We start from the raw sequence: 24,207 nt of genomic DNA, 5'->3' as shown, positions 1-24,207 counted from the left end.
GATATACAGACGGACAGACTGAAAACAGATTGGTTGCTAACAACACAGTGGTTACCATGGACATAATGACATCATAGACACCCTATTGGCTGTTATTCTGTTGCCTCTTTCTCTGTTTCGCTCCCTCTCTCTCTGTCTCTCCCTTTGTCTCTCTCCCTCCCATGATACTGTAGGGTTACAATTGGGAAGCCTCCGTTTCAATGGGAACTGGATGAATATGGGTTTCAAAGCACGATAAAAGTAAATTGTATCAAATTAAATCAATTTTGATTAGATTTGATATTTGAATTCGCTTAGAAAGACAAGTTAACTGGTTACACTCATACAAACTCAAGCTAATTTCAAGACACAATACACTTTGTATCTAAATGTTAAAACAATTTACAACTGAGTTTATTAGAAAAGTATATTTACCCTGTCTCACTCTGGATATTAATCTGACACCATGTATATTAATCATAATAATACAAATAATGACTAGAAATGAGTGCGCATTTCTAGGGTGGAGACTGAAGATGCAATGGGCACACTTTTTTTGGGGGGGTGACCAAACTCCAGTGTTGGACAAGTTACTTTCAAAATGTAATATACTACATATTACTAGTTACTTTAATTTGAAAGGAATAAGTTACTTTACAATATTACTGTTTGTGTAGAGTAACTTGTTACTTATTACACTACTTTTGCATTACTTTTACCAAAATAACAGCAGTAGCAGAATGACATTGCCCCCCCGGAACATCCCAAAAAATAATTGCAACCGCCTTGAAGTCATTGTAAACCGTCCACAATTCTGAATGTTATTCTTTTCCTTTGTTATTGTCATCTATAGTGGCTATTTGCATAAAAACACAATTTGATTAGGAAAAGAATATCTTTATTTAAATGAAATTGTTGGTGATATTTTCTTATGTATCTACAGTTATTTTGTTTTTTGTTTGTTTTTTGTCCTACAAAAGTATTTCCCTTCTGTTGATCTCCCTTCATGCTCTCAAGCTGTCCCGTGAAAATGATTGTTGATCAGATGTTTCCTCATGATTCCTTCCATCCTGTCGTAAGTTTGTTCAATAAAAGCATCTGAGTGTAATCCATGAAGTTGCAGTAATCCTGTTACAGACCCCCCCCCCCCCCCCCCCCAGCAGTATCTCCCCCTGCCTGCACTTAACTGTGCTCTTAATTCTGATAATAGTTCTCAATCTTTATCTAGTTGTAAGCCGTCTTTAATATGCATTTCTCTATGATACATGTTTGAGAGATATAAGAATATTGTTATTGTCAGGACACTTTGACCCTTCCACTTGGTCAGACTGGCCGCGTGCAATATTAACTTAATCTACTGTTGCAGTCTTTGTATCTTATTGTATTTGTGTATATATACTATATATATATATATATATATGCAGTATACATACACACAAATATATATATACTTTTTTTATATATTTATATATTTATATTTCTTTTCAGATTAAAAAAAAATACATACAATCCAGACAATAATAAAAAATGACAGAATGTGACAGGAGAGGTCAAGAAGCTATGGGCTAATACAGTGGACCTCCCCTAAAAAGATGCAAGATGAGAAAAAAATAAGCTACCATAAGAAAATGCAACAAAAAATAAACAAACCCAAAAAAAGAAAAAACTAAGCATGATAAAAAAGACAAAAAGAAGATCAAATAAACAAGAAATCCTAACCAATCAACAACCCCCCCCCCCATACAAAATAATATGGTGTAAAAATGTAGTGAAAATGTAGATGTAAATCCATTTACCGTAGTCAAATTGTTCCGTCTGAAAACTGATGAATGATACCAGATTGTTATTTTGTTTCACTTTGCTCTTTAGTTGTGTCGTCCTGCCAGCTGTCCCAACAGCTATTCCCATCATCTCTTTACCTGACAGATGTGCTTCCAATTGTCTTGATCTGGTTTGAAGTGAGGCTTGATGGGTTTTACAGTCACACCAGCTGTACCCCTGCTGTCATGCAAGACTCAACATCCTCATGGGTTTTCAAAGTCTGAGACTGTGGGCCTCCCCCAGACAAAGCTTGGAAAAAGGAGCCTCCCTCGCTCAATTCCTGAATGCCTGGGATTATGATTGTTATTTGATCCCATAAACACACTCAACAATTGAGCCAAGATAACCTGATATTGCTGTTTGACATACTTCGAACTATACACCAAATACATACAATGTCGGTCTGAAGGCATTTATTTGATCTGACTTTGGGAAAGTGGGGGGAAACTGTCAAATTTCCCCAAAACTACTGTATCTCTGAACTATCTCTTTAAATCAAACACATTTAGGCTATTCTGAGATCTCCTTTTAATAACTAATGTAATATTTGTTCACTTCTATTCACTGAGCCTCCCCTGAAACTGCTTGGAGCCCCCCCCTATGAGGCCCACCTCCAACTTTGAAAAGCTCTGCTCTAAACAATAACACCACTGTATCTTATTTCGAAACCATTAAAATATGACTGATTGGTTTGCGCCTCTGATCCCTCCTCGGGATTCAGTTCTCTTGTCTGTAATTGAGTCCCATTATCTGTGGAAAGATAAACAGATGTCACAACATCTGGAATACAAAAAAAGTATCTCAAGATCTGAGATTTGACACCTGGATGAAGGGTTTATTGAAAGATGATTTGGTATTAAAGATGATTATGATATGCAGAGATCGCTGTCCATCGTAGGACCCAGGCAGGCGAACAGCGAGCGCTCCTGTCATATCTGCCCCTTGTGTTATTACCTCTCATGTAATATTTCAGAACTTAAATCCAGGCAGAATTACTGAGCCTGTAATCTGATAGAGCCTGAGCCCTGACTTTAATTTAGTACTTATTATTCATTTTCCCCTTCCCCCTCTGTCCATCCACCCCTACATGCAGCAAGAGAGATAGAAAATATATATATATTTTGACTCAGAAAATAATTATTCCTGTCGTGTTATCTTACCACAAGGAATCATTTTAATCAGGATGTTTTGAAAGATAATGCTCCCGGGCTCAGAGCATTGAACATGCTCGGCACTTTAGTGGGAAAACAGTTGAGCACAACAATGGTTCCTCCGCAGAAACAAGTTCTGTTCTTCATACAAATCATGCAAATCTAACTGAACAAGTTCTGAGCCAACAACCAGACAACTGCACGGCACCTGACCATAGAATTCACACAGAACGGGCGTCTGGGTAGTGTGTGTATAGACGAGTGCTTTTACCTCCGCCCACGGAGACCATGGTTCAGTTCCCGGCAGCGGTACCTCCGGCTCAGTCAGACATTCCTACAGACACAATTGGCCGTGTCTGCGGGTGGGAAGCAGGATAAGGGTACTTTATGGTCTCCTGGACGGTCGGGGCACCTGTTCGGGGGGGGTAATGGATGAGGATAGCATGATCCTCCCACGTGCTACGTCCGGTCCTGCCGGTGAAACACCTCACTGTCAGGTGAAAAGAAGGGGCTGCACACAGGCCCGTAACCAGGGTTTGAGAAATACCGAGGTCATTTTAGCGTGGCGTGGGGGGCCCCCCTGATAGAAAATTTTGTCCATTTTAAAGTAAAATGCTTCAATCTGGTGCACTTTGAGAGCAAAATGAAGAGGCTAGATCTATAAAGAACTACATACATCATGTTAGATTAATACCCTCTTTACTGTGCTGTTGCCTTAAAATGATACAAAAAATAAATGTCTCCCCATATGATATAATTTATATTCTGCATACAGGTCACATGGCAGAATACTGCTCAATTAAATACAATGGCCCATCTACACAAACATCACTTACAGGGGAGTTACTTACCCATTCACTTCAATAGAACTGTCCCCAAAGTCTAGCCCCAATCTAGCCTCAATGCAAAATCTGAATGTTGTGAGTTATCTCTCTTCCTTCTATAGCACACAGAGAGGAAGCAAATTGTTGCATTTCCGATCAACTGTTGCATTAAAACATCAATGACAGATTAATAGATCTGGGGACCGGGGCTATTTAAAAAAAAAAAAAAAAAAAAAAAAAAATGGGTGTGGAAAATACCGAGGTCATGACCTCGGTGTCCTCAATGGTAGCTACGGGCCTGGCTGCACATGTATTGGAGGAAGCATGTGGTAGTAGTCTACGGTTCTCCCCAGGTCGGCAGAGGGGGTGGAGCAACGACTGGGACAACAGGGGAATTGGCCAATTTTGGAGAGAATTAGAGAAAATTCATAAATAACTCATTCATAAATAACTCCCCCACCCCCCATAAAACTGTAAATCATATCTAATTTAATGCCTGTTTAACTGGGACTGTAAATTAATGTAAATTCCCTGCACGTTTAATGACTATTTAACTTAGCCTGTAAATTTCATGTACATTTAATGTAAACTCTTATTTAACTCCGACTGTAAATTCATGTAAATCCACTGCCTATTTAACGTCTATTTAACTCAGTCTGTAAATCTCATGTAAATTCAACGTAAATTCATATTTATCATCCACAGAACACTTCACCACTCATGTTCATATTGTATATATTTACTCGATTTGATTGCACTTGCAACGTTGTGATTGTCTTTAGTTATCTTCCTACTTCTTATCTCTCTATATTGATGTGACCGCTACGCTGCATACAGACACTAAGACAGATTCCTCGTATGTAACTTGCATACTGTGGCAATAAAAGTGATTCTGAGTCTGATTCTGAAAGTGATTCTGAAAAAAGAAAAGAAGAAAGAGTTGACACAGAACTCAACAGTGGGCTGAAATAAATCAATTTATTCCCTAAGACACACAACACATGAGCAGGAATCAGGAAGAAACAAGGAAAGAGACAAACCATTGACACCAACATGACACATGGCAACAGTCCAACAGACATGGACATCACTTTGCTGGGTGAAGTGGAATGTATAGTTTTGCTTTGATTGTGACAGACAGTGTTGTGAAGGGATATGAAAAGCAGTAGCCTAATAATCAACTATTACTAACATTTTCCACAGCTGCTGCTCCACTCCCAAGATTGAACGCTGCTTAGAATTCGAGGAAGTTGGTGACGACAGCAGCGTTGTAGATGAGGTCTGAGATGTAGCCCATGGACGTCTGTGGTCCCAGCTGTGGGTGATGGTGATGGTGGGCCTGGCCCTGGGTGACATCCCAGTACATCGGCTGCTGTGGGTGGGAAGGGACTACCTGGTCCACAGAGGCGTGACCTCCACCCATAGCGTTGCCTCTGTACTTGGCCTGGTGGGCCCCAAGCGGCCCCAGGCTCTGGGGCTTGTAGTTCCGGAAGGCCTGGGGCAAGCCGACGTCCTGGTAGGAGCAGGAGGAGGGTGAGTGGTGGTGAGGCTGCCTCGCGACAGCCGGGGGAGGGAAACCGGGGCGAGGCCAGAACTGTGACCGCTGCTGCTGTTCCTCCTCCCAGAGAACAGACTCTGAGAGGTGTGGGGAGCTGGGCGCAGGCTGGTGGTGGAGAGACGATGATGAGATCCAGTCGGAGTAGATCTGCGGCCCGTCCTCACAGGGGTGGCTCTGCTCCGGCCTGGATGTGTCTGCTCTGGTGGTAGAAGTGGGGAAGGAGGAGGAGGAGACAGCCCCAGGGGAGGGGACCCAGGTCCTGGGCTTGCAGGGCTCCAAAGCCCCTCTACCCCCCAGGACTGTCCTGGTGGACTTGGGGAGTCTCCCGGTCTTGATGCCTCTGGCTCTTCTGTTTTGGAACCACACCTGTGGAAAATGGCAAGGGTTGTCATGTAACCTGTGTGATATGTGGTATTTCTCTGGGTTGTCATGTAACCTGTGTGGTATGTGCTATTTATCTCTTGGCCTATTCCACAAAATTGTAAAAAAAAAAAAAAAAAAAGTACAAAAAAAAAAAAAAAGTACAAAAAAGGGCAATTCTGTGAAGAAATGTCAAACTCCAAGGGTTTTTATGACCATCACATCATGGGTCCAAGAAAACTCAAGGACAACAATGTGGCGGTTCCCACCATACTTTTAAATTACTTGTCAGGGCTCAGTCTCACTAGATTTTTAAAGCGCCTGCTCTTGGCTGGCTTGACAGCCGCAAACAAATGGTTGCATTGCGATGGAAGCCTCCCCATTCACTCTCTATTAAACAATGGATTCTTACTTTTTTGGATATTCTTTATTTAGAAATTTCGACAGCCCGAATTAACGGAGCTTCGGAGCCTTTGCTGTCCAATTGGTATTGTGTGGCTGACTTGCTAAAAGATCTTTTACGGTGATCTCATTGCTATTTTCTTTTCTTTTTTTGTATGTACTGTATCTGAACTGTATAGTTGGGGGGAAGGGACCTGTGGGGAGGGGGTTATACGTTGTATTTGTCTCTGTCTGATCATGTATGCAGTTTGATTGTTGTTCTCTGTATTTGTTTTTTATGATTTATCAGATTTAAAATAAAATAAAATAAACTTGATAAAAAAAGGACAACAATGTGGCAAACCACATGCATTTCCCTTTTTTTGTAAGGGATGGTGATATGACTTGTCACTCCTCCATCTTGCAGTTATTGATATTATTATAATGGAGAGCAAAGATCAATCAGAAAAAGCCAGAAATCGATCTACTGTATAGTACTATATATATATATATATATATATATATATATATATATATATATATATATATATATATATATATCTTTTTCTTTTTTTCTTTTTTTTTATCACATCGGGGAAGCATTCAGGACCAATGTTCCCGGATCTACGCTGATAGTTTTTGTGAGCTAATTTATCACATCGATCAAATAATCTCTTGTCAGCCAATCGCTCCTCTGTCCTTTTGGAGTTTTTTGTCTGTATTTCATTACTGCTGCCGACTGTTGCTGTTGTTCTTCTTGTGTGTTATTACTTATTTCTTGATTTTATTTATTCATTCATTTATTTATTTGTTATGATGTGAAAAAGTAGAGTAGAGACATTGTCACATCTTGATTGTTTCCGATACTTATAGGTTTATATTTTTCAGTCTTTCCCCCCATATTTGATTTGATTTATTTTGCGTGGGGCTTGTTATTGATTGGTTTGGTTTTCTTTGTTTATTTTATGTACGTGCTTTTTGTCTTTTTTGGTTGATTTTTTAAATCATGCTAGCTTAGCTTTTTCTTTTTTCTCTTTGTCTGTTTCTTGTTATAGTTTATTTTCCTGTTGCTTATTTAGTAGCTTACTTTTGTTTTATATTTTATCTTTGTAAGGGCAATTGTATGTAATTGCATGGCTTCTTGACCTCTCCTGTCACATTCTGTCTTTTTTTATTATTATTATTGTCTGGATTTTATGTAGTTTTGTATAGTGTGCAAATGAAAAAAATGCAAAATACTTTGAGTGTGTGTGTGTGTGTGTGTGTGTGTGTGTGTGTGTGTGTGTGTGTGTGTGTGTGTGTGTGTGTGTGTGTGTGTGTGTGTGTGTGTGTGTGTGTGTGTTTGTGTACAGCACCTGTATCTTGCTCTCAGGCAGGTGTGTGTGTGCGGCTAGCCGCTCTCGCAGGGTGATGTCTGGGTAGGGCGTTACAGAGAAGGTCCGCTCCAGCTCGGACAGTTGTGCGCGGCTGAAGATGGTCCTCTTCCTCTTCCTCTGGCCCTCCAGGAAGGCTGGGGAGGACAGCAAGCACTCCCTCCTGACATCTATAAGGAAAAAACAAACACACCAAAAAGTACAAATAAACAACTATTAGGCAAAAAAAGAACAGCAGCAGCAGCAAAATAAAACAAACCAATAAAACAGCAATAACAGTGATAATAGAACAAGAAAAAATAAGAAATTTTCAGGTTATCCTCGGGGTCTTGAAAAGCATTAAAAGTTGATAAATCAATTTGGGGGAAATTAAGTCCCTATTAAAAAGTCTTAATTGCCATTTCATCAAATATTGTATTGTTGTCCAAATAATCTATATAATATCGTATTGTGATGAAACCTGTGATTTACACCCCTATCGCTGATGTGACAAAAGTGGCGTGGGCTTAAAATATATTGAAATGGTCTTAAAAAAAGGTCTTAAAATATATTGAATTTAACTTTAGGATATACCCTTTAAGATTTACAGTGTAAATTCATTAAATTAAAAAATTATTGGTTATGGGGGATGACGAAATGTGAGAATTTCAAATTTACTATTGAAAATCTATATTTAAAGAAATTTCGGCAGGCAGTCATCTTGAAGCAATCTGGATTACTGTTTACCATAATATGAAACCCTATTCATATGCCAAAAGGAAGGGGGTGGGGTGGGGGGGGGTGTCTCAACTGAAAATGAAGGCATTAAAAAAACTAAAGCTAAAGGCAATAGCCTAAATAATAAATCCTATTTAACCTCTATTAACTTACCTTTGCAGTGATCCTGCTCTCCAAATAACCCCTTAAAATCCATGCCTTTATGCTGCTTCTGGTCCGCGTCCACAAAGAGAGCTTCGCCCTTCACTGATGGTGCTGACAGCTGACCGGCAGTCACGCTTAAAAGTGATGTGTTCAGTGACTGAAGAGGAGGGGCAACTTCTTAGAGCCTAGTACCCACCCGGGACACCCCACGCCCACAGACCGAGGGGTTATCCCTGACTGTGTCCAGCTCTGTCTCTCTAATCCTCAGAGCGAGCAAAGCTTTCTGCTCCTGTCTCTCAGGGCCCGGATTGAGGCATGACAGGTCAACGCGGAGGGATGCCAGTCAGGTGCACCAATACATTGATTTGGGTTTCCAACTTCCAGTCCATTCAGGTGTTCCGGTGCTGGGGCCCTAATTAGTGAGTTGGTTCAATGTGTGTTTTACCCTGCCTTTTAGACACAAAATGGCCGCTGTGAAAAAGGCCCATAGCACCCAGTGTGACCCAAGGCTTAGGTAACACGGGGGCATGAACCTGCGACACTTGTGTTGGTAGGCTGGGAATCTACTGCTACACTACCCGGACGCCCATCTACGGCCCCCCTTTTCCCTAGCCCTGCCCCCCTTCCCACCGCCCACATCCCCCTAGCCACTCCCCATACCCACCCCTCAAATCCCGACTCTTTTCCTATCTCTAGCCCCGCCCCCTTCACTAAACATCCGTGAGTGAGTGACTGATTGAGTGTCCTGACTCTGCCATCTTCTGACCCCGGCGGGCCTGCTGGTCAGCGCCATGGGACAAATAGGAATCACTTTATCACAGTAAATGCACATTCTTTGGAGCAGAGGTCACACATTTATTAGTCAAGTAAATGTATTGCTGTGCGTTTATATTTTCTTCAAGAGACAATCAAATAACAATACAGCTCAATAATGAACACAGCTGGGTGTGAAACAGTACAATTTATTGGTTTCATTTGACATACTCTCAACCTCTCACCTCAATAACACAATATCAGAGCACTTGGATCTAAATACTCTTGCCTGCAATCAGTTCCATTTTACAATACATTATTATATCATTTCCATACAATATTCCATTGATATTCTGCCCCAGCGTGACAAAACAATAATAACCAAGTGTCTAACATTTAGGTCTTCAGTGACACTTGAATAAAGAAGAGGAATGAAGACCACACACTTCTCTCTTGCACTTAAAAACTATTTAATTGGACTATACCAACATGTTTTGGCTGCTGCCTTCTTCAGGGTGCAGAGTGAAACATACATCGGCTTCACCTGTGCGCAATCAACAGGTGGAATGGTTCCTTCTTCGGCTATTTCTCTGTCATTGGAAAACTGTGTTTATTATTTAGTCTGTATTTGTAAATAGATGTTGGGGCCCAAAAAGTGTCTATTTTACTGGTATTGGGAGGCCAAATTGATGATTATTGTGCTGGTGATGTATTGGACTGTGAGGTGTAATACTAACTTGATATCAGACGTTTTGACTGTTTCTTCAGAGCTTTTGTATTATTGTATGCAGGTGAATGACGTGCAGCGCACAGGCCTCCTTGAGGCATCCTCCCTGCCCATGGTACGGCATGGTAGGATTGCCTTTTTCCGCGGGAGGTTCTGGTGAGACGAAGGAGGTGCCCGGCCTGGAATCACCCCACAGAGCCTTAGACCTCCATGCACCGAAGGTCTTGCAATACTGCTGCGGTGTAGCACTAAACTCTATTGCAGCGGATTGGGCGTGATCAACCCTTCCGCGGGCAACGTTGCAGACAGAGTAGGAAGGCTGATCCGTGAGCGGCTGCTTCTGGGACGCGGGTCGGGGTCGTAATCGGCCTCGGCTGGGTCAACTGGGCGAGGGTGTATGATGTTGACAGACCCGAAACACCCCACGACCCCAGTTAACATCACTGATGACGCGTCCCAGCGCATGCAGAAGTATGTATATTTGAACCTATGTCTTGATTTGTGTTTGATGTAATCCACTGATTGGACTGAGATGTTTTCTGTGGCTCCTGATTGGAGAACCATTGCACCTGTTGATTGACCTGATTGACAGGTGTTGCTCTGACAGTTTGACTCTGCATCCTGAAGAAGGCAGCAGCCCAAACATGTCGGTATAGTCCAATTACCGGTAACTAGTTTTTAAGTGCAAGAGAGAAGTGTGCAGTCTTCATTACTCTTCTTTATTCTAGATTTACAAACCGCCGACCTGCACCTTTTTGGGTATGCACTCTTTAATTCATTCTTCTTCAGTGCCACTTATACACCTTGTGATATGCGCCTCCCCGCCCATTTTCTTGGTGCAATGTTAAATGTTAATATTGCCATGCTTTGTCAAACAAGCATGGTGATAATTATGATACAACACGGCTACAGTATATTTATGCTCTTTCTACATCAACTACACACACACACACACACACACACACACACACACACACACACAATACATGAAATCACTAAAATCTGTGTAAATTCTTCATCATAACTGTTACCAGCTAGGAAATTTGCACGCAAATAACGCAATCTTCTCCCCAGTGTATTTGAGAACAGAGGCACTTCACCCATGAGCAAGGCACAGTGGAGGAATGTTCTCTTTCTGTCACCAGGCACCAGGGGGCAGCATAGTCCTTTCAAAATGCACCCATGCCTGCTCTTTGCCTCCCTGGATGAAGAGAATGAAGCGCTCCCTGTAGGCCCTGTAGACAGCGAGGTGGCAAAGTGTCAAGTGTGAAATGAGAAAGGAGCAGAAGATGCAGAGTGGAGATCCTCTGCCTTTTTGAGTTCCGCTCCAGGTGCCGGGTCAAACTTGCGCATGTGGTTGTAGAGGGACGGGATGTCTTACTCCAGCTGCCGGGTCTTCACTCAAACTTGCGCAGGTGGTTGTAGAGGGACTGGACGTATGTGAAGATGCACATGGGGTCCGGTTTGCGACCCATGATCATCATGTCGTCCACTTCGATCAGCCGGTCGCAGCCTGCCTTCACTCTGCAGACACAGACGAGACAAACAGCTCAGCTACTGGAAGGGATAAAAAAGACTTTGTGCTGTATAGTAGTTAGTTTTAAAACCAAGTTTCCACTCATATGGGGTTTTGAAAGTCAACACTGTTCTGTTGGGATTGAAGCTGCTGGTTACGATAATCAATTGCTTAAAGTTTGACCTTTTACCTTGTTTCTCCCAGAATTGTATTCTTGTCAGGGTGAAAAGTGCCTGAAGCAGCTTCAGGGACACTAAAACTCTCCATTGAAACCCAGGATAACGATGATAAAACACGTAGGCCTACTGTATGTGTTTTATCATCATGCACTCACATTCATGCATGCTTGTGTATCTGACCAAGTGTCTCATTAGAATCAGTTCAGGTTAGGGTCTTCCCATAGACAAGTATTGATCAATTCTACAATTATATAATGAATTAACGCTTCCCCGCCATTGACGTGATATCATGTCAATCCGTGTTTTCACCGTCATGTAATAGATGGTTCTCTTACTCACCTTATCAAATGCTACTGCACTTCCAAAGTTACACAGAAGCGATCGTCATTTGTCCCCCAAAACCAGGAAGTAGAGGAATCCCATCAGACAAAGCTCCATAAAAAAGCTCCAGCGTGCAGACGTCCCCGATTTTCGGACAGTCCCCGATTTCGGTGCTCTGTCCCCGGCTGGAGCTGTCCCCGAAAATGTCCCCGATTTTGGCCACAAAGTCAAATAATAATACTGGCAAGAAACTCGATAACAGAGCATTTGCGGCACCACAAAAGCCTGTCGTTGTGCACGTTGTGCAAAGTGCTGCCTGTGTGTGACAGAGTAGATCACAGAGTAGGCTAGATGTTCTCCCTCTGCCCGTGCCGTGGTTTTCCCAGGACCCAGCCGCCCGCAACTGAAGCCCCAGAGGTGGCGAACGAGAGGCGGCGTCTGCTTGCTGCTTTTGCTACCGTCCTTGTTTACCGGACCCCATTCAGCGGGTTATCCATCCCAGTTGTTTTGAATAGTTAAAAGTACAGTAAAACTACCAGTGGTGGTAAGTAAGTGCAGTAACTAACTCAAAACGTTTTTGCAGAGAAGTCAGTAACGTTTTTATGTACACCAAACTCTATTGAAAAAAATGACAATTTTTAACATGATTGGCGATGGATCATTGTTATCTAGTCATTAGCCTACTGTTCCCTAAATTGGCCTTCAGCCATCAAAACTTTGATAACCCCTGGTTTAAATTAACACAATTATTTATCTCTAGATTACAATTTTAATCATTAAAATTGCCTTTTAGTATTAACATGATTTTTTATTATTTTGTCAGCATTTAATATTAAATTAGCAGTTAATATGGTCATGTCGCCATTGAATACTTGAAACTGGTGAGTGACACCCTAAACTCAAGGAAAGTGTTTACTGAGGTAATAAATCACTACTGTAATGTTTTTGTTTTGTGGAAATAAATTATCCACCAGTTGGTGAGGTCAAAGAGAGAAGTTGTCCCTCTCTATGTTCCTGCCACTCTACACAATACACCAGTAGCCTATTTCCCATGAATTACCTAGGCTGTCTAATTTGTGGTAAAATGTGCCAGATAACTAGTAACCATTGTAAACTGCGTCTTTTTCAATTGTTTAAAAATCACAAAGTTCTTCATAGATCTAGCCTCTTACTTTTGCTCTCAAAGTGCACCAAATTGATGCATTTTACTGTAAAATGTACACAATTTTCTAAAAGCCGGGGGGGCACAGCCCTCCCTGGGCCCCCCGGGGACTGCCCCCTAGTCCGATACCTCATGAGTCCGATACCTCACGAGTCCGACACCTCGTGGTTTTGGGTTAGGGTCTGGGGGAGGTTAGGTTTAGGCGTGGGGGTGGGAGAGGTTAGGTTTTGGGTTAGGGTCTGGGGGAGGTTAGGTTTAGGCGTGGGGGTGGGAGAGGTTAGGTTTTGGGTTAGGGTCTGGGGGAAGTTAGCCTCTTTTTTCGGACTCGTGAGGTGTCGGACTCGTGAGGTATCGGACTCGTGCCATGGCACCGGCCCCCCTAGTGGACCAGAAAATGTCCCCGATTTTCATTTGAGAAATCTGGTCACCTTAGCTCAAAGCGCTGGTACCGGTGCAGGTACAGGATCTTCTCAGCCTACAGATTTGCCTCGCCCTACCGGAAGTGCTCGGCTTGGGATCCACAATGGGGTCTAACCCTAACCCTGATTCATATTTTTAATGTCTATCATGTCTGATAACATTAGCTTGTTAGCTAATCTAAACCTGTCGGCCATTTTGCCCACGTTAATCCCACCACGTGCCCGACGTACTGTATAGCCAATCACAATGCGTGCCCGAGCCGATCTTGTAGCCGAGCCGAAATTGTCAGCTTTGAGCGAGCGACACGGACTCGTCACACTCAAAGCTGAAGGATTTTGTTTTCACCAGGTGCTGGCAAACGTACACAAGTCACTTCTCCTCTCAGGTAGATTAGTCTTATTATTATATATTATTATATTATTAGCCTAATCCTGTTTTTGAGCCCTCACACCATGTACATTTCAGCCGTCAGATGAGCCCCAGACCTCCAGACATCGAGAACCAGTCTCCCCCGGGCAAGACCAAAGCGCGACCCCCGCTTTCCCTCTATGAGTGCGGGTTGAATCTCTCTCTCACACCGGTGTTACAGTCAAAGTTGTGACCAGAGGCACGTTTGGAGAGAAAGGGAAACCAAATCATATGGGGTGCATAGTTTTGTGTAACACCGGGCAGTATCTCCCATTAAACTCATGTGATTTGGTTCAGGACCTGTGAACATGACTTATCATTTACAAAAATGCATTTTTCTCAGCTTTTTGGGGACAGTTGGGGACAGTTTTTGGTGAACACTACCTATACATTCAAGTGTCAATAACTAAAGAACGGTAGAATCAAACTTTTTACCCTACGAAATTATAAATTAGAGCCTCTCTTCTTTCTTTTGAAATATTCTGTGTTTACATAGTCATAGAAGAAGATATTCTGTGGATCTTGGAAGATTAGTGAAAATGATCAAAAATCCTAGCTGTGGCTAGCAACTTTTCCTTTGAAACTCTGACGGGGATTGAGTGCATCACATCCATCATATCATCATAACACTGACTGACCCATTTTGAACATTTTCCCAATATTGGCCCTGTTTTATGGTCATCAACATGTGTACACATAAATCAAATAACACACATATTGTCCACTTACTCTGCAGTTCCAAAGGCCAGTTCAAAGTTGTGTTTACGGTTGGCAGGCGACAGAGAGATGTAGTCAAACTCAGAGGGGAAGAAGGAGTGGACCAGAGCGCAGAAAGCCATCCCATCGCTCCAACTGGAGGAGAAGTTCTGGATGTCTATGTTCTACAAAGAAACACAGGAGGACACGGTGAGGAAAGCATCTCATTTATATCTACAGGAACTGAATAGCTCGTAGCAGCAGTAAGCCTGGTGCCCACACAACCCCCCACAAGAAACCGTGCAAAACATGGCCAAGTCTTTTCCTTTTAAGTCAGGATAGGCTACTTCTATTTCTTATGTCATTCACATCCAAATCTTTAAACGTGTAGCAACTGATAGTGAATCCAAAGTATCTGAACCACAGGAGGAATAGTCTCCACGACGGTGTACACTAATGAGGATCCATAAGAAACATCAATCAATTTATCAATTTAGGGTTAGGGTTAGGTTAGGCTATCAATTTAGCGTCTTACCTGGTATCCTATGGTTTTGGAGCGGCACCACTCCAGAAGGATTTGTTTGATGCTGCTGGCGCTGGACACTCCAAAACTCTGAGATCGCTTCAGTTTGGGTTTTGAGTCCACCGGCTTGGGACGACTGGACAGAAGAAGAAGGATTTTGAGCATGATTGGTGGAAAGGTGTGATGGGAACAATGTCCCAGAAAGAATGTTGGAATAACTCAATAATGACTTAGAACAGTTCACTTGAAACTTGTTTGAAGCTGTCAGGATGAAGTTTTCTGTCAATCCTTATGAGCTTTTTAACACATATGCACCTAGTGACTGAGATCTTTGAGTTCCTGATATATGGCCAACAAAAACAATACCATACAAACAAAAAAATCCAGGAAGTTGTTGTGTCCTGCAACAGAATTTTAAGAGTTGTGATCACAAAATGACTGATTCACTGATCACTGATTACGATTGTAGTTACCTGTTACTGGCTTCGGAATCCAGTCTTTCGAAGATTGATCGACGGGCCTGAGCACCAATGTTACGTGGCAGAGTCTGTGACCTCACCAGCTCCCGCCTTCTCTCTGCTCCCTGGCCAACGGACCTGTCACCGATGTCATCATCGACTCTGCAGGATGGGAGCACAGAAGGGTCAAACAAAGCAAAAATTTGACCTATGCTTCTCTCTTTTTACTTCATAGCTGACATTATTTATTTTTGACTTCCCTTTGTCCTGCAATGTGTTGAATGACGGGGAGGGAGCCATGTATTGTCTGATAGATTACATCAGTCCAAAAATATATTGGAATCAGTATTGGAATCAGCCTTAATACATCTAACATGTTCATCATCTAAGATATCACTATAGCTCAATTATGACTTTTTTTATACTGAAACACAGCACCTCCCACTCACCTGTCATGCTGTGGTACCCCAGAGTAGGTCACTGACTTAGTGGGAGCTGAATAAGCCTTCTCTGCAAAAAACAAATGATACATCATGTCAAATCTAACATTTTGGACTGTTAACAGAGAAAACCAGCATCATTCAGAATCTCAAAAAATATATCCTGTGTGTCTAAAAGCCAAACTCACCTTGAAGTGGTGGAGATCCCAGAGCCCTGATAGGAGGAGTCCATGTCTTCAAACAAGATGCTAACAGGGACAAAATCAATGGAGATTGTGAGTTAGTGGCAATTAAGCATCACTTGTAACTCGTGCTACATTCACATGATTTCAAATTCTAGTCCTGGAAATGGGAGAAATCAGGGTTAATCTGCAAACCCCGAGTTCCCAATTAGTATTTACCATCTGAAAGCTGAGGTGAACTGTATTTTCTAGTTGGAAGATTGTGTCTGCAATTTTATATAGTCTCGCTGGCCAGCCTCCTCTCCCTACCGTGAGAGGAGTCTGGCGGCGCAGGTCTCCATAGTAGGATTGCGATGGGCGGCGCTTAGTGGCAGTGCCCTTGGAAAATAGTTTCCAAAAATCCAACTTGCCATTTTCAGCGTGTAGCAACGAGCTAGCGTGTAGGTTTCTGCCGTTAGCTTGCTAGCTAGTTAGCGTTGTTGTTTTCACTGAGGCAGCAGGGCACTATTTACAGCGACACACAGGGAGGAGGGAGCGGAAGCCGCTCTGATTGATTGACATGGTCGGAGCCAATGACAGAGCTTGTAATAAGCGGGGAGCGGACATCCGGCAGCAACTGAAACAGTCGGTCCAATGGGAGAGCAGCTGTAGAGCAGGGGAGCGCTTATGCCAGCAGCCTGTTTCCGTGCAGCCAGACAACTCTCACAGAAGGGAGGGGAGGCTGGCCAGCCAGACTACCTTATACAGTATATGACATGAATGCAGTATTAGCACTAGGGATGCACGATATATCGGCAATCATTATCGGTATCTCCCTATGTTAGTATTTTTTTAATATATGGGCATCGGTCCGATGTTGCAATGTTAATATCAGTTATCGGTATCGGCCAACATTTTCACATTGAGAAACAATGCGGTAAATGTATGATTTATGGGCTTTTCCAGTATGTACGAAATTTGATTATCATAGAAATATGTTTTTATACAGATCATATCGACATAAAAATATAATATAATATAATATGTAAATATCAGTTATCGCCCATAACAGCAATGTTAATATCTGTTATATCGGCCAAAATGTTCATATCGGTGCAGCCCTAATTATCTGATATAAGGAGAGGGATGGCTTGACGAGATTTCACTGTGATTGAGCAGTCAGTCACCTGGTTGAAGAGGGGACTCTGCTATTGGTTGAGGCTGGTTGTTGTTAGCAGTTGATTGGCTGGGAGGTGAGGCCTCAGAGACAGGCGAGGACTGGGAACCAGCAGGGCTGCTGGGAGAGTCGGGGCCCTTGATTTCAGCCATCTTGGTTGTAGCAGTGATGGGGAGGTGGGGCATCCGCATGGCAACCGGGGCTGTGTGCTCATGTGGAAAGTCAATAAGTGGAGAGGTCTTCCCATGTACCAACATCAAGTTTTCTAATTGGATAAAAAAATATATATATATAAAAGTTATGACATTAATGGAAGTAAGATTTTCAAATTTCTAACCTAGTAACTAACCTAACAATTAACATAACTCAAGTAACCCATTGCCCTTAAGTTTTCCACATGTTAACCTTTATTTAACTGAGCATGCTTGGATCTCCAAGCAGCTGTATTGGAAAAGTTGCAGGTTAGGTGCTTTGGTCAGTAGCTGTGGCAAGAGAGAACATCACTTGTTCATTTCTCTCAACCATATTTTCCTCAGCTAGTCCAGGGTTTAACCAGCTTTCAGTCAGTGATGTGTAGTAGTAAACAAAACATGGGTAAACTAGAAGAAGATCTGTGATAATGAGGAAAATAGCCACAAACATATGAACAAAAATCTATTCTTCTTCTTCTTCTTCTTCTTCTTCTTCTTCTTATTGTGTGATGTGGTTACCTGTGGCAGCAGAGTGTCCATTCTCCAGTCCAGAATGTGTTGGAGCTGGGTCCACTTCTATTGGCTCCTCTCGCTCTATGCTCTGAAACACAACACAGAGGATCACTCACGGTTAACACCAGACTGTAGTGCCTCCGTTTCTTTTAAAGCTGCATTATATCTTCTGCAACCTTTATCGATCTCTATTAGTGACCAGTATAATTACAACAACAGCCATAGAATTGATCTCCTCCTATACAAGACAATAACGTCAAAGTCACACCTCCATTAGTGTCATGTGATCGAGTCACGTGATCAGACCCAACGTCTTACGTCAGCACGCTGCCAGCGACGGAGGGCCTGAATCAAATTTCCAGGTTTTGCCAGAGGAAATCCCCTGGATCCAATAGTATCAGAGAGGAAACCCCCTGGATCCAATAGTATCAGAGATGAAACCCCCTGGATCCAATAGTATCAGAGATGAAACCCCCTGGATCCAATAGTATCATGGCGGAAGTCCGGCTCTCTGTGTGCATTGTTCAAAATGTACTGCCCACGAGTTGCATCATGCAAATAAGGAGGTCTGTGATAGTAAAATTGTTGATTGATTGCTTATGATCTATGACTCTTCTAATATGTATTTTGTGGACTATGCTCTCCATCATGTAGAGCATTCCTGAAGGGAGATAACATGTATTTTGTCTTGTGTGATCAGACGGAGGTTATTGTGTCTTTTGTGAATGTCAGATGAAGCTACATGGCCTAATGGATCCTATATACACTTTAAACGGGCATCTCATTATTGATGGATCAACAAGGCATTTCAGCAATTTTTCTATTACAGGTCCACGGTTGGTCAATTCATATGCCTGTCACCCATTTTCTTTTGGTCTTAGGGGGTGGTCCTTAACGACGTGACAAGAGGTGTGCACCAGACGTAGATATCTATCTATGGCTGGCTAATTCCATGCCAACTCAGAAATATCTAGTGAAGAAGTCATATATCATTATGCTACCTACTGGAATAATAATAGGCTGCTGCTCATGAGATGTTTTGGCTTGAGAACAGATGCTCAGTCATAGAGCAGCTGAAAATGCTTCTGACATTTAGTTCCAAAACTAAGGTAAGCTATGTAAGTGGTAGGTAAGTGGTAAGGTAGGTAAGTGAGGTTTGAAAGTGAGGTAGGTAAGTGGTAGGTAAGTGGTAAAGTAGGTAAGTGAGGTTTGGAAGTGAGGTAGGTAAGTGGTAAGCTAGGTAAGTGAGGTTTGAATGGCAGAAATCTGAGTACCTGGTGAAGTAATCATTGAAGTCATTGGTATTTGACAACAAACCTACCAACCTCAGTAAAACTCTTGCTTCTTGGCTTCTTACTGTCAGGAAAGGACTTAGTTCCATGTGGAGCTTCATACACCGACATGTTGTGTTTGGAGCTCATACACCAACATGTTGTGTTTGGAGCAAAGACAAGGAGTTAAGCCAGCATGTTCTTCTGGTTTGAGCACAATAAGAAATCCAGATGTCTGTTGTTCTCTGAGTCATTGTTGGACCGTTTCACTTTTTCGGTCATACTCGTATCCGACAGATGGTCTTTTTTGAGCCGACTTCAGACAGAGCACAACAAAACAAAATAAACCAGCAATTCAGCGCAGCAACACTCGACACGGCACACTTCAAAGTCTTCTGTTTGATGGCGTCTGCTTCAGAGGAGGCGATAAATGAGCTGACAGCATCGTGGGTGAGAGGCACCAGGGCTCCACGCTATCTCCTCTGCTGTGATGAGAGGCAGCAGGGCTCTGTGCTATCTCCTCTGCTGGGATAAGACCAGAGATATTTTTAATCAGGCACCACGGTCACTGGCACACTCACCATCAGTGATGGGCAGCATGCAACATGTGTGAGATGAACAGCCTGACTGCTAAAATGACTCAGATCAAGTTATAATGTCAACATCATCAGTCATGTTAGACTTAGAGGAATGTCAGAGTCTGCCTGACCGTGCCAGTTTCCTGTCTCTCTGATGAGCATAGAGCCAGTTTCCTGTCTCTCTGATGAGCATAGAGCCAGTTTCCTGTCTCTCTGATGAGCATAGAGCCAGTTTCCTGTCTCTCTGATGAGCATAGAGCCAGTTTCCTGTCTCTCTGATGAGCATATAGCCAGTGTGAAGGCTCTCTTTCCTCTCTGTTTCCTGTCTCTATGTTTCCTGTCTCTCTGATGAGCACAGAACCAGTGTGAAGGCTCTCTTTCCTCTCTGTTTCCTGTCTTTCTGTTTCCTGTCTCTCTGATGAGCATAGAGCCAGTGTGAAGGCTCTCTTTCTTCTCTATAAACACAGTAAACATCCTCTACAGCAGATATGCTGTCCTGCTCTATCTCAAACTCTGACCCACACAGGTTGTGGGGCTCTCACCTGTCAGTAATCCAGAGCAAGCATTATGGGGGTGCTGTGCTGATAGTCCAACTCCTTTCATAGCCACAGAACAACACTGCTCAGGTAAAGGGTAAAGCATGCAGCACCATTGACCCAGGTTACACTTTCTCAGGTCAGCAACAACAAATATTGTGTTGTATTGGTTTTAGTTTATGTTGCATTTTATTGGTTCATATTGCGTTATATTGGTTTGGTTTTGAGTCGCAGCTCTTGGTGGGCAACAGCAGCTGTTACCGTGGAAACAATTAAGCTTAGCCCAAAATCACAAATCAGAATGAGGGGGTCCCCGGTATATTTTCTATCTTGTAAGGGGTCCTTGGCTGAAAAACATTTGAGAACCTCTGTTCTAGAGGGAGTTAACGTGAAATAATTCAGAAAAAATATTAATTGTGGTGAACGCAGCGATATGCTACTGTACCTTTTTGATCCCATTTGAATTGTGCCACAGGAGTACACATGTCGTGTTTGTCAATATAAAAGATAACTGCAAGTCGAGAAAGTCGCAGTTTGTGGTAAAACTGTGGTACTATAAGTTATAAACCAAAGACTACGCACAACCAGTCGCATAAGTGACGTCTCTCCCGCCAGTCCATTGTTGTTGATGGTGTGACGTGTTGTGCGACACGAGATGCAGCTGATTGACAAAACTAAACCTTACGTTTCAGTTTCAGGACAAACTGCGACTTTCTTGACATGCATAGTTAGTTATCTTTTAAATTGACAAAATTTAACATGTGTACCCCGTGGGACAATTCAAACGGGATCAAAAAAGACATTCACCACCATTCATATTCCTTCAGACGTTGGTGCCCAGAGAAAGACAGGAAGTGACGTTGACTTTGGCTCGTTCTGTCACACACATGGAGTGAAGTAACAATATGCTGTTTGGGGGTCCTGAGCTGAGCTCAACCTATAGGAATGCTGCTGGGAGTGATGTGCTAAAGCAAGGCAGCACAGTAAGAGGGGAGGCGTGTCATTTCATGAAGGGGGTTCAAACACCTGGGGGGCGGGGGGGGGGGGTGACTACTGGAAAAAACACACTCATGAGAAGGTGAGGGAGGCGTTGGGGATATGGGGGAGAGTCACGGGGAGGTGGAAACAGCTGGCTATCTGACTGGGGGAGGGAGACAAATTGCAGAACCATGCCTGGCCTTGGGGAGGGGGGGGGGGGGGGGGGGGGTTACCCAACAGCTTAAGTAGCTCAGATCATCAAGAGTCCACCGTGGGTCAATGGGAGCAACATGATAGCGGGCTATCGAGGTTTCCGTAAACTCTGTGGAATCCCGAGGTCTTATTTGCTGGCAGGACACACGGTCTGTTGATCGCCATGTGCTCAACACTCAGCATGGCACATTACTGACAAGCGATCTGAGGACACAGTGCGTCCTGCACTCGGATGCATACACACACACACACACACACACACACACACACACACACACACACACACACACACACACACACTCAAACAAGCATGTGTACTCAAACACACTTGCATCTGCGCCCATGTTCCTCACTAAAGTCACGTTTCTCCTGCTTGGTGGATGTGTGTGTATTGGAGTGTGCGCTGCTACTGATAGAGTGTTGGCTGATAAGTAGCTAAAAGTAGAGACTGTCATGTCACCTCTCCAGAGCACGCTGAACCTCACCAAGCTGAGCTGGGACTGTCATGTCACCTCTCCAGAGCACACTGAACTTGGGATGACACGGTGGCTCAGTGGTTAGTACTGTTGCCTCACAGCAAGAAGGTCCCGGGTTCGAACCCCGGTTCGTCCCAGGTCCTTCCTGTGTGGAGTTTGCATGTTCTCCCCGTGTTCGTGTGGGTTTTCTCCGGGTGCTCCGGTTTCCTCCCACCACCAAAAAGACATGTATGTTAGGGTTAATACTCCTGTCAGTGCCCCTGACCAAGGTACTGGCAAAAGAACTGGAGTTGGTCCCCGGGCGCTGCACTGTGGCTGCCCACTGCTCCTAGTTCTAGGAAGGTTCCTAGTAGAGGATGGGTCAAATGCAGAGGATGAATTTCCCCATGGGGATAAATAAAGGATAACTTAAACTTAAACTTAAAACTTAAACTTGAACCTCACCAAGCTGAGCTGAGACTGTCATGTCACCTCTCCAGAGCACACTGAACCTCACCAAGCTGAGCTGTGTACGTGTTGCACTCACACAGATGCTCCACAAGGAACCAGGCCCGGACCCGATCTCGGATATGGAGCTTGCACTGTAAATAAAGGAAACGTGTTTACGTCTTGCTTCATCCTTATTTTGTCCCTGACTTCTATAAAGTAAATCTGACCGTGGAGAAGCTGAGAGGGGATTGAGAGGTTGTTTAGTCTGGCCTGCTATAAGCTGTCGTGCCTTTTACAGCCCAGGCCTAAAAACATTGTACTGTAGATCCACAGCCCTAAAATGTGGTAGTTTCACAAAAACGGCTTTGTTTGGCCGTGAGGTGACCTGTAGTGGTCGTTTAACAGTCTGATATTGAAATTGGCAGAATTGGCTGAATTTTGATTTTCTGTGATACAGTTTGGCTCAGCACCAACAAGTGGATGTGCATAAGTTCCTTATCACTTGTTTTCAAATTAACCGACATTTGTTTTCAAATTAATAGTGGAACTACAACGTTTTTATCCATCTTTGTTGTTAGCATTGTCACTTGTTCTAACCGTGTCTACCTGCATATCTTTCTCTTCTATTTTTTTAAATCAACAAGGGCATCATTAAGGTACTAATCACACCACCAGGTGCTTGTGCTACTCTTCTATACCTGTGGGTGGTGGTAGCACTCAACAAGAGCTGTATGAAATCAATTATTTGGTTTGGCGCAACTTAAGATGCATTTTTCTTTTTTATGGACCAATTAGGTGAAATTGGACAATTTCCCACAACACACCTGATGATCTCTCACAGCACACACAAACACTGCAATAGCTGGAAATAAACTAGAGTCCAAAAAACGGTCGGTTCCCATAGCAACAGAATTCCGCTGAAATAGTCTATGCAGGAGGAACAGCACCTGATGATTAGAAGAGAATGGTAAAGACGTGGGAAACAATCCAAGGCTGGTTTCTCAGAGCAGAATTCCAGAAGGAAGTCCCAAATGTCACTGATTTCAAATGAAACTCATCTATGATGTCTAGGGGAAGTAAATGACAGGATGTCTTTCCTCTGGGGCTCCCTGAGAGTGCATCATGGCATCACAACAGTTGACCCATTGTGTCACGACTTCCTGTTCAAAATGCTGGCTGTTTTACCTGCTCAAATAGTCTGACTCACCTGCTCAAACCTAGTTTGACTCACATATGAGTAAGACTAGTTTTATGAGTCACAGGAAGTGTAAACACAACCAGAACTTCCGATTGTGTTTACACACATCTCTTCTACAAGGTGAATAGAGAGCTGTCTGTCACTTGTTGGATTCAAACCACTAGATTGGAGCGTGGAAAATGGAAGGCAAGATTTGTCGTATGATTGTGATGTCATGATTTTGACTAATCCAGCTGTTCCACTTCTCTTTCATCTGTCCATCTGTCACTCTGACCCTCTGCCTCTGTTTACATCTCTCTCCTCTCTCTCCCCATCTCCCCCCCCCCCCCCCCCACGCGAGTACTCGAGCACTCGTTCATCATAGAAGGAGAGTACTCAAGTATTTAAATTGCTTAAAATGCCCATCCCTAGTGTGGAGAAGATCATTTTTCTACCATCCACTCTTCCCCACCACCTTCCCTCTTCACAAACCTGTGACCTCGAGCTCCAACATATGGCTGCAATAGAAAGCCAGGGGGGCCTCCATCCATCCCACTCCTCCTCCATAGAGGAGCGGGGGGACGTGACCTCTGCTA

General features: G+C 43.2%; 1 protein-coding gene across 2 annotated transcripts in view; it reads right to left on the bottom strand.

The window, feature by feature from the left end:
- Nucleotides 1-5,569: 5,569 nt before the first annotated feature.
- Nucleotides 5,570-24,207, bottom strand: part of smtnl (smoothelin, like) — a gene marked incomplete at its 5' end in the record, with an annotated part of 45,240 nt that continues 26,602 nt past the window's right edge. Inside the window, 9 exons of one of the 2 annotated variants that reach the window (XM_083637950.1) lie at nucleotides 5,570-5,699; nucleotides 7,430-7,617; nucleotides 14,524-14,675; nucleotides 15,026-15,149; nucleotides 15,487-15,633; nucleotides 15,921-15,981; nucleotides 16,100-16,159; nucleotides 17,260-17,514; nucleotides 17,960-18,041. In XM_083637950.1, coding sequence (XP_083494076.1) covers nucleotides 7,443-7,617; nucleotides 14,524-14,675; nucleotides 15,026-15,149; nucleotides 15,487-15,633; nucleotides 15,921-15,981; nucleotides 16,100-16,159; nucleotides 17,260-17,514; nucleotides 17,960-18,041 — 1,056 coding nt within the window. In that variant the 3' untranslated portion in view covers nucleotides 5,570-5,699; nucleotides 7,430-7,442. Of the gene's footprint in view, nucleotides 5,700-7,429; nucleotides 7,618-11,178; nucleotides 11,313-14,523; nucleotides 14,676-15,025; nucleotides 15,150-15,486; nucleotides 15,634-15,920; nucleotides 15,982-16,099; nucleotides 16,160-17,259; nucleotides 17,515-17,959; nucleotides 18,042-24,207 lie in introns of those variants that run through there. The other variant, XM_083637951.1, reaches the window with a different exon arrangement.

Source organism: Poromitra crassiceps (genome assembly GCF_964638095.1).
Source record: "Poromitra crassiceps genome assembly, chromosome: 5".
Taxonomy (NCBI): Eukaryota; Metazoa; Chordata; class Actinopteri; order Beryciformes; family Melamphaidae; genus Poromitra; species Poromitra crassiceps.
This window is presented reverse-complemented; position numbering and strand designations above follow the sequence as displayed.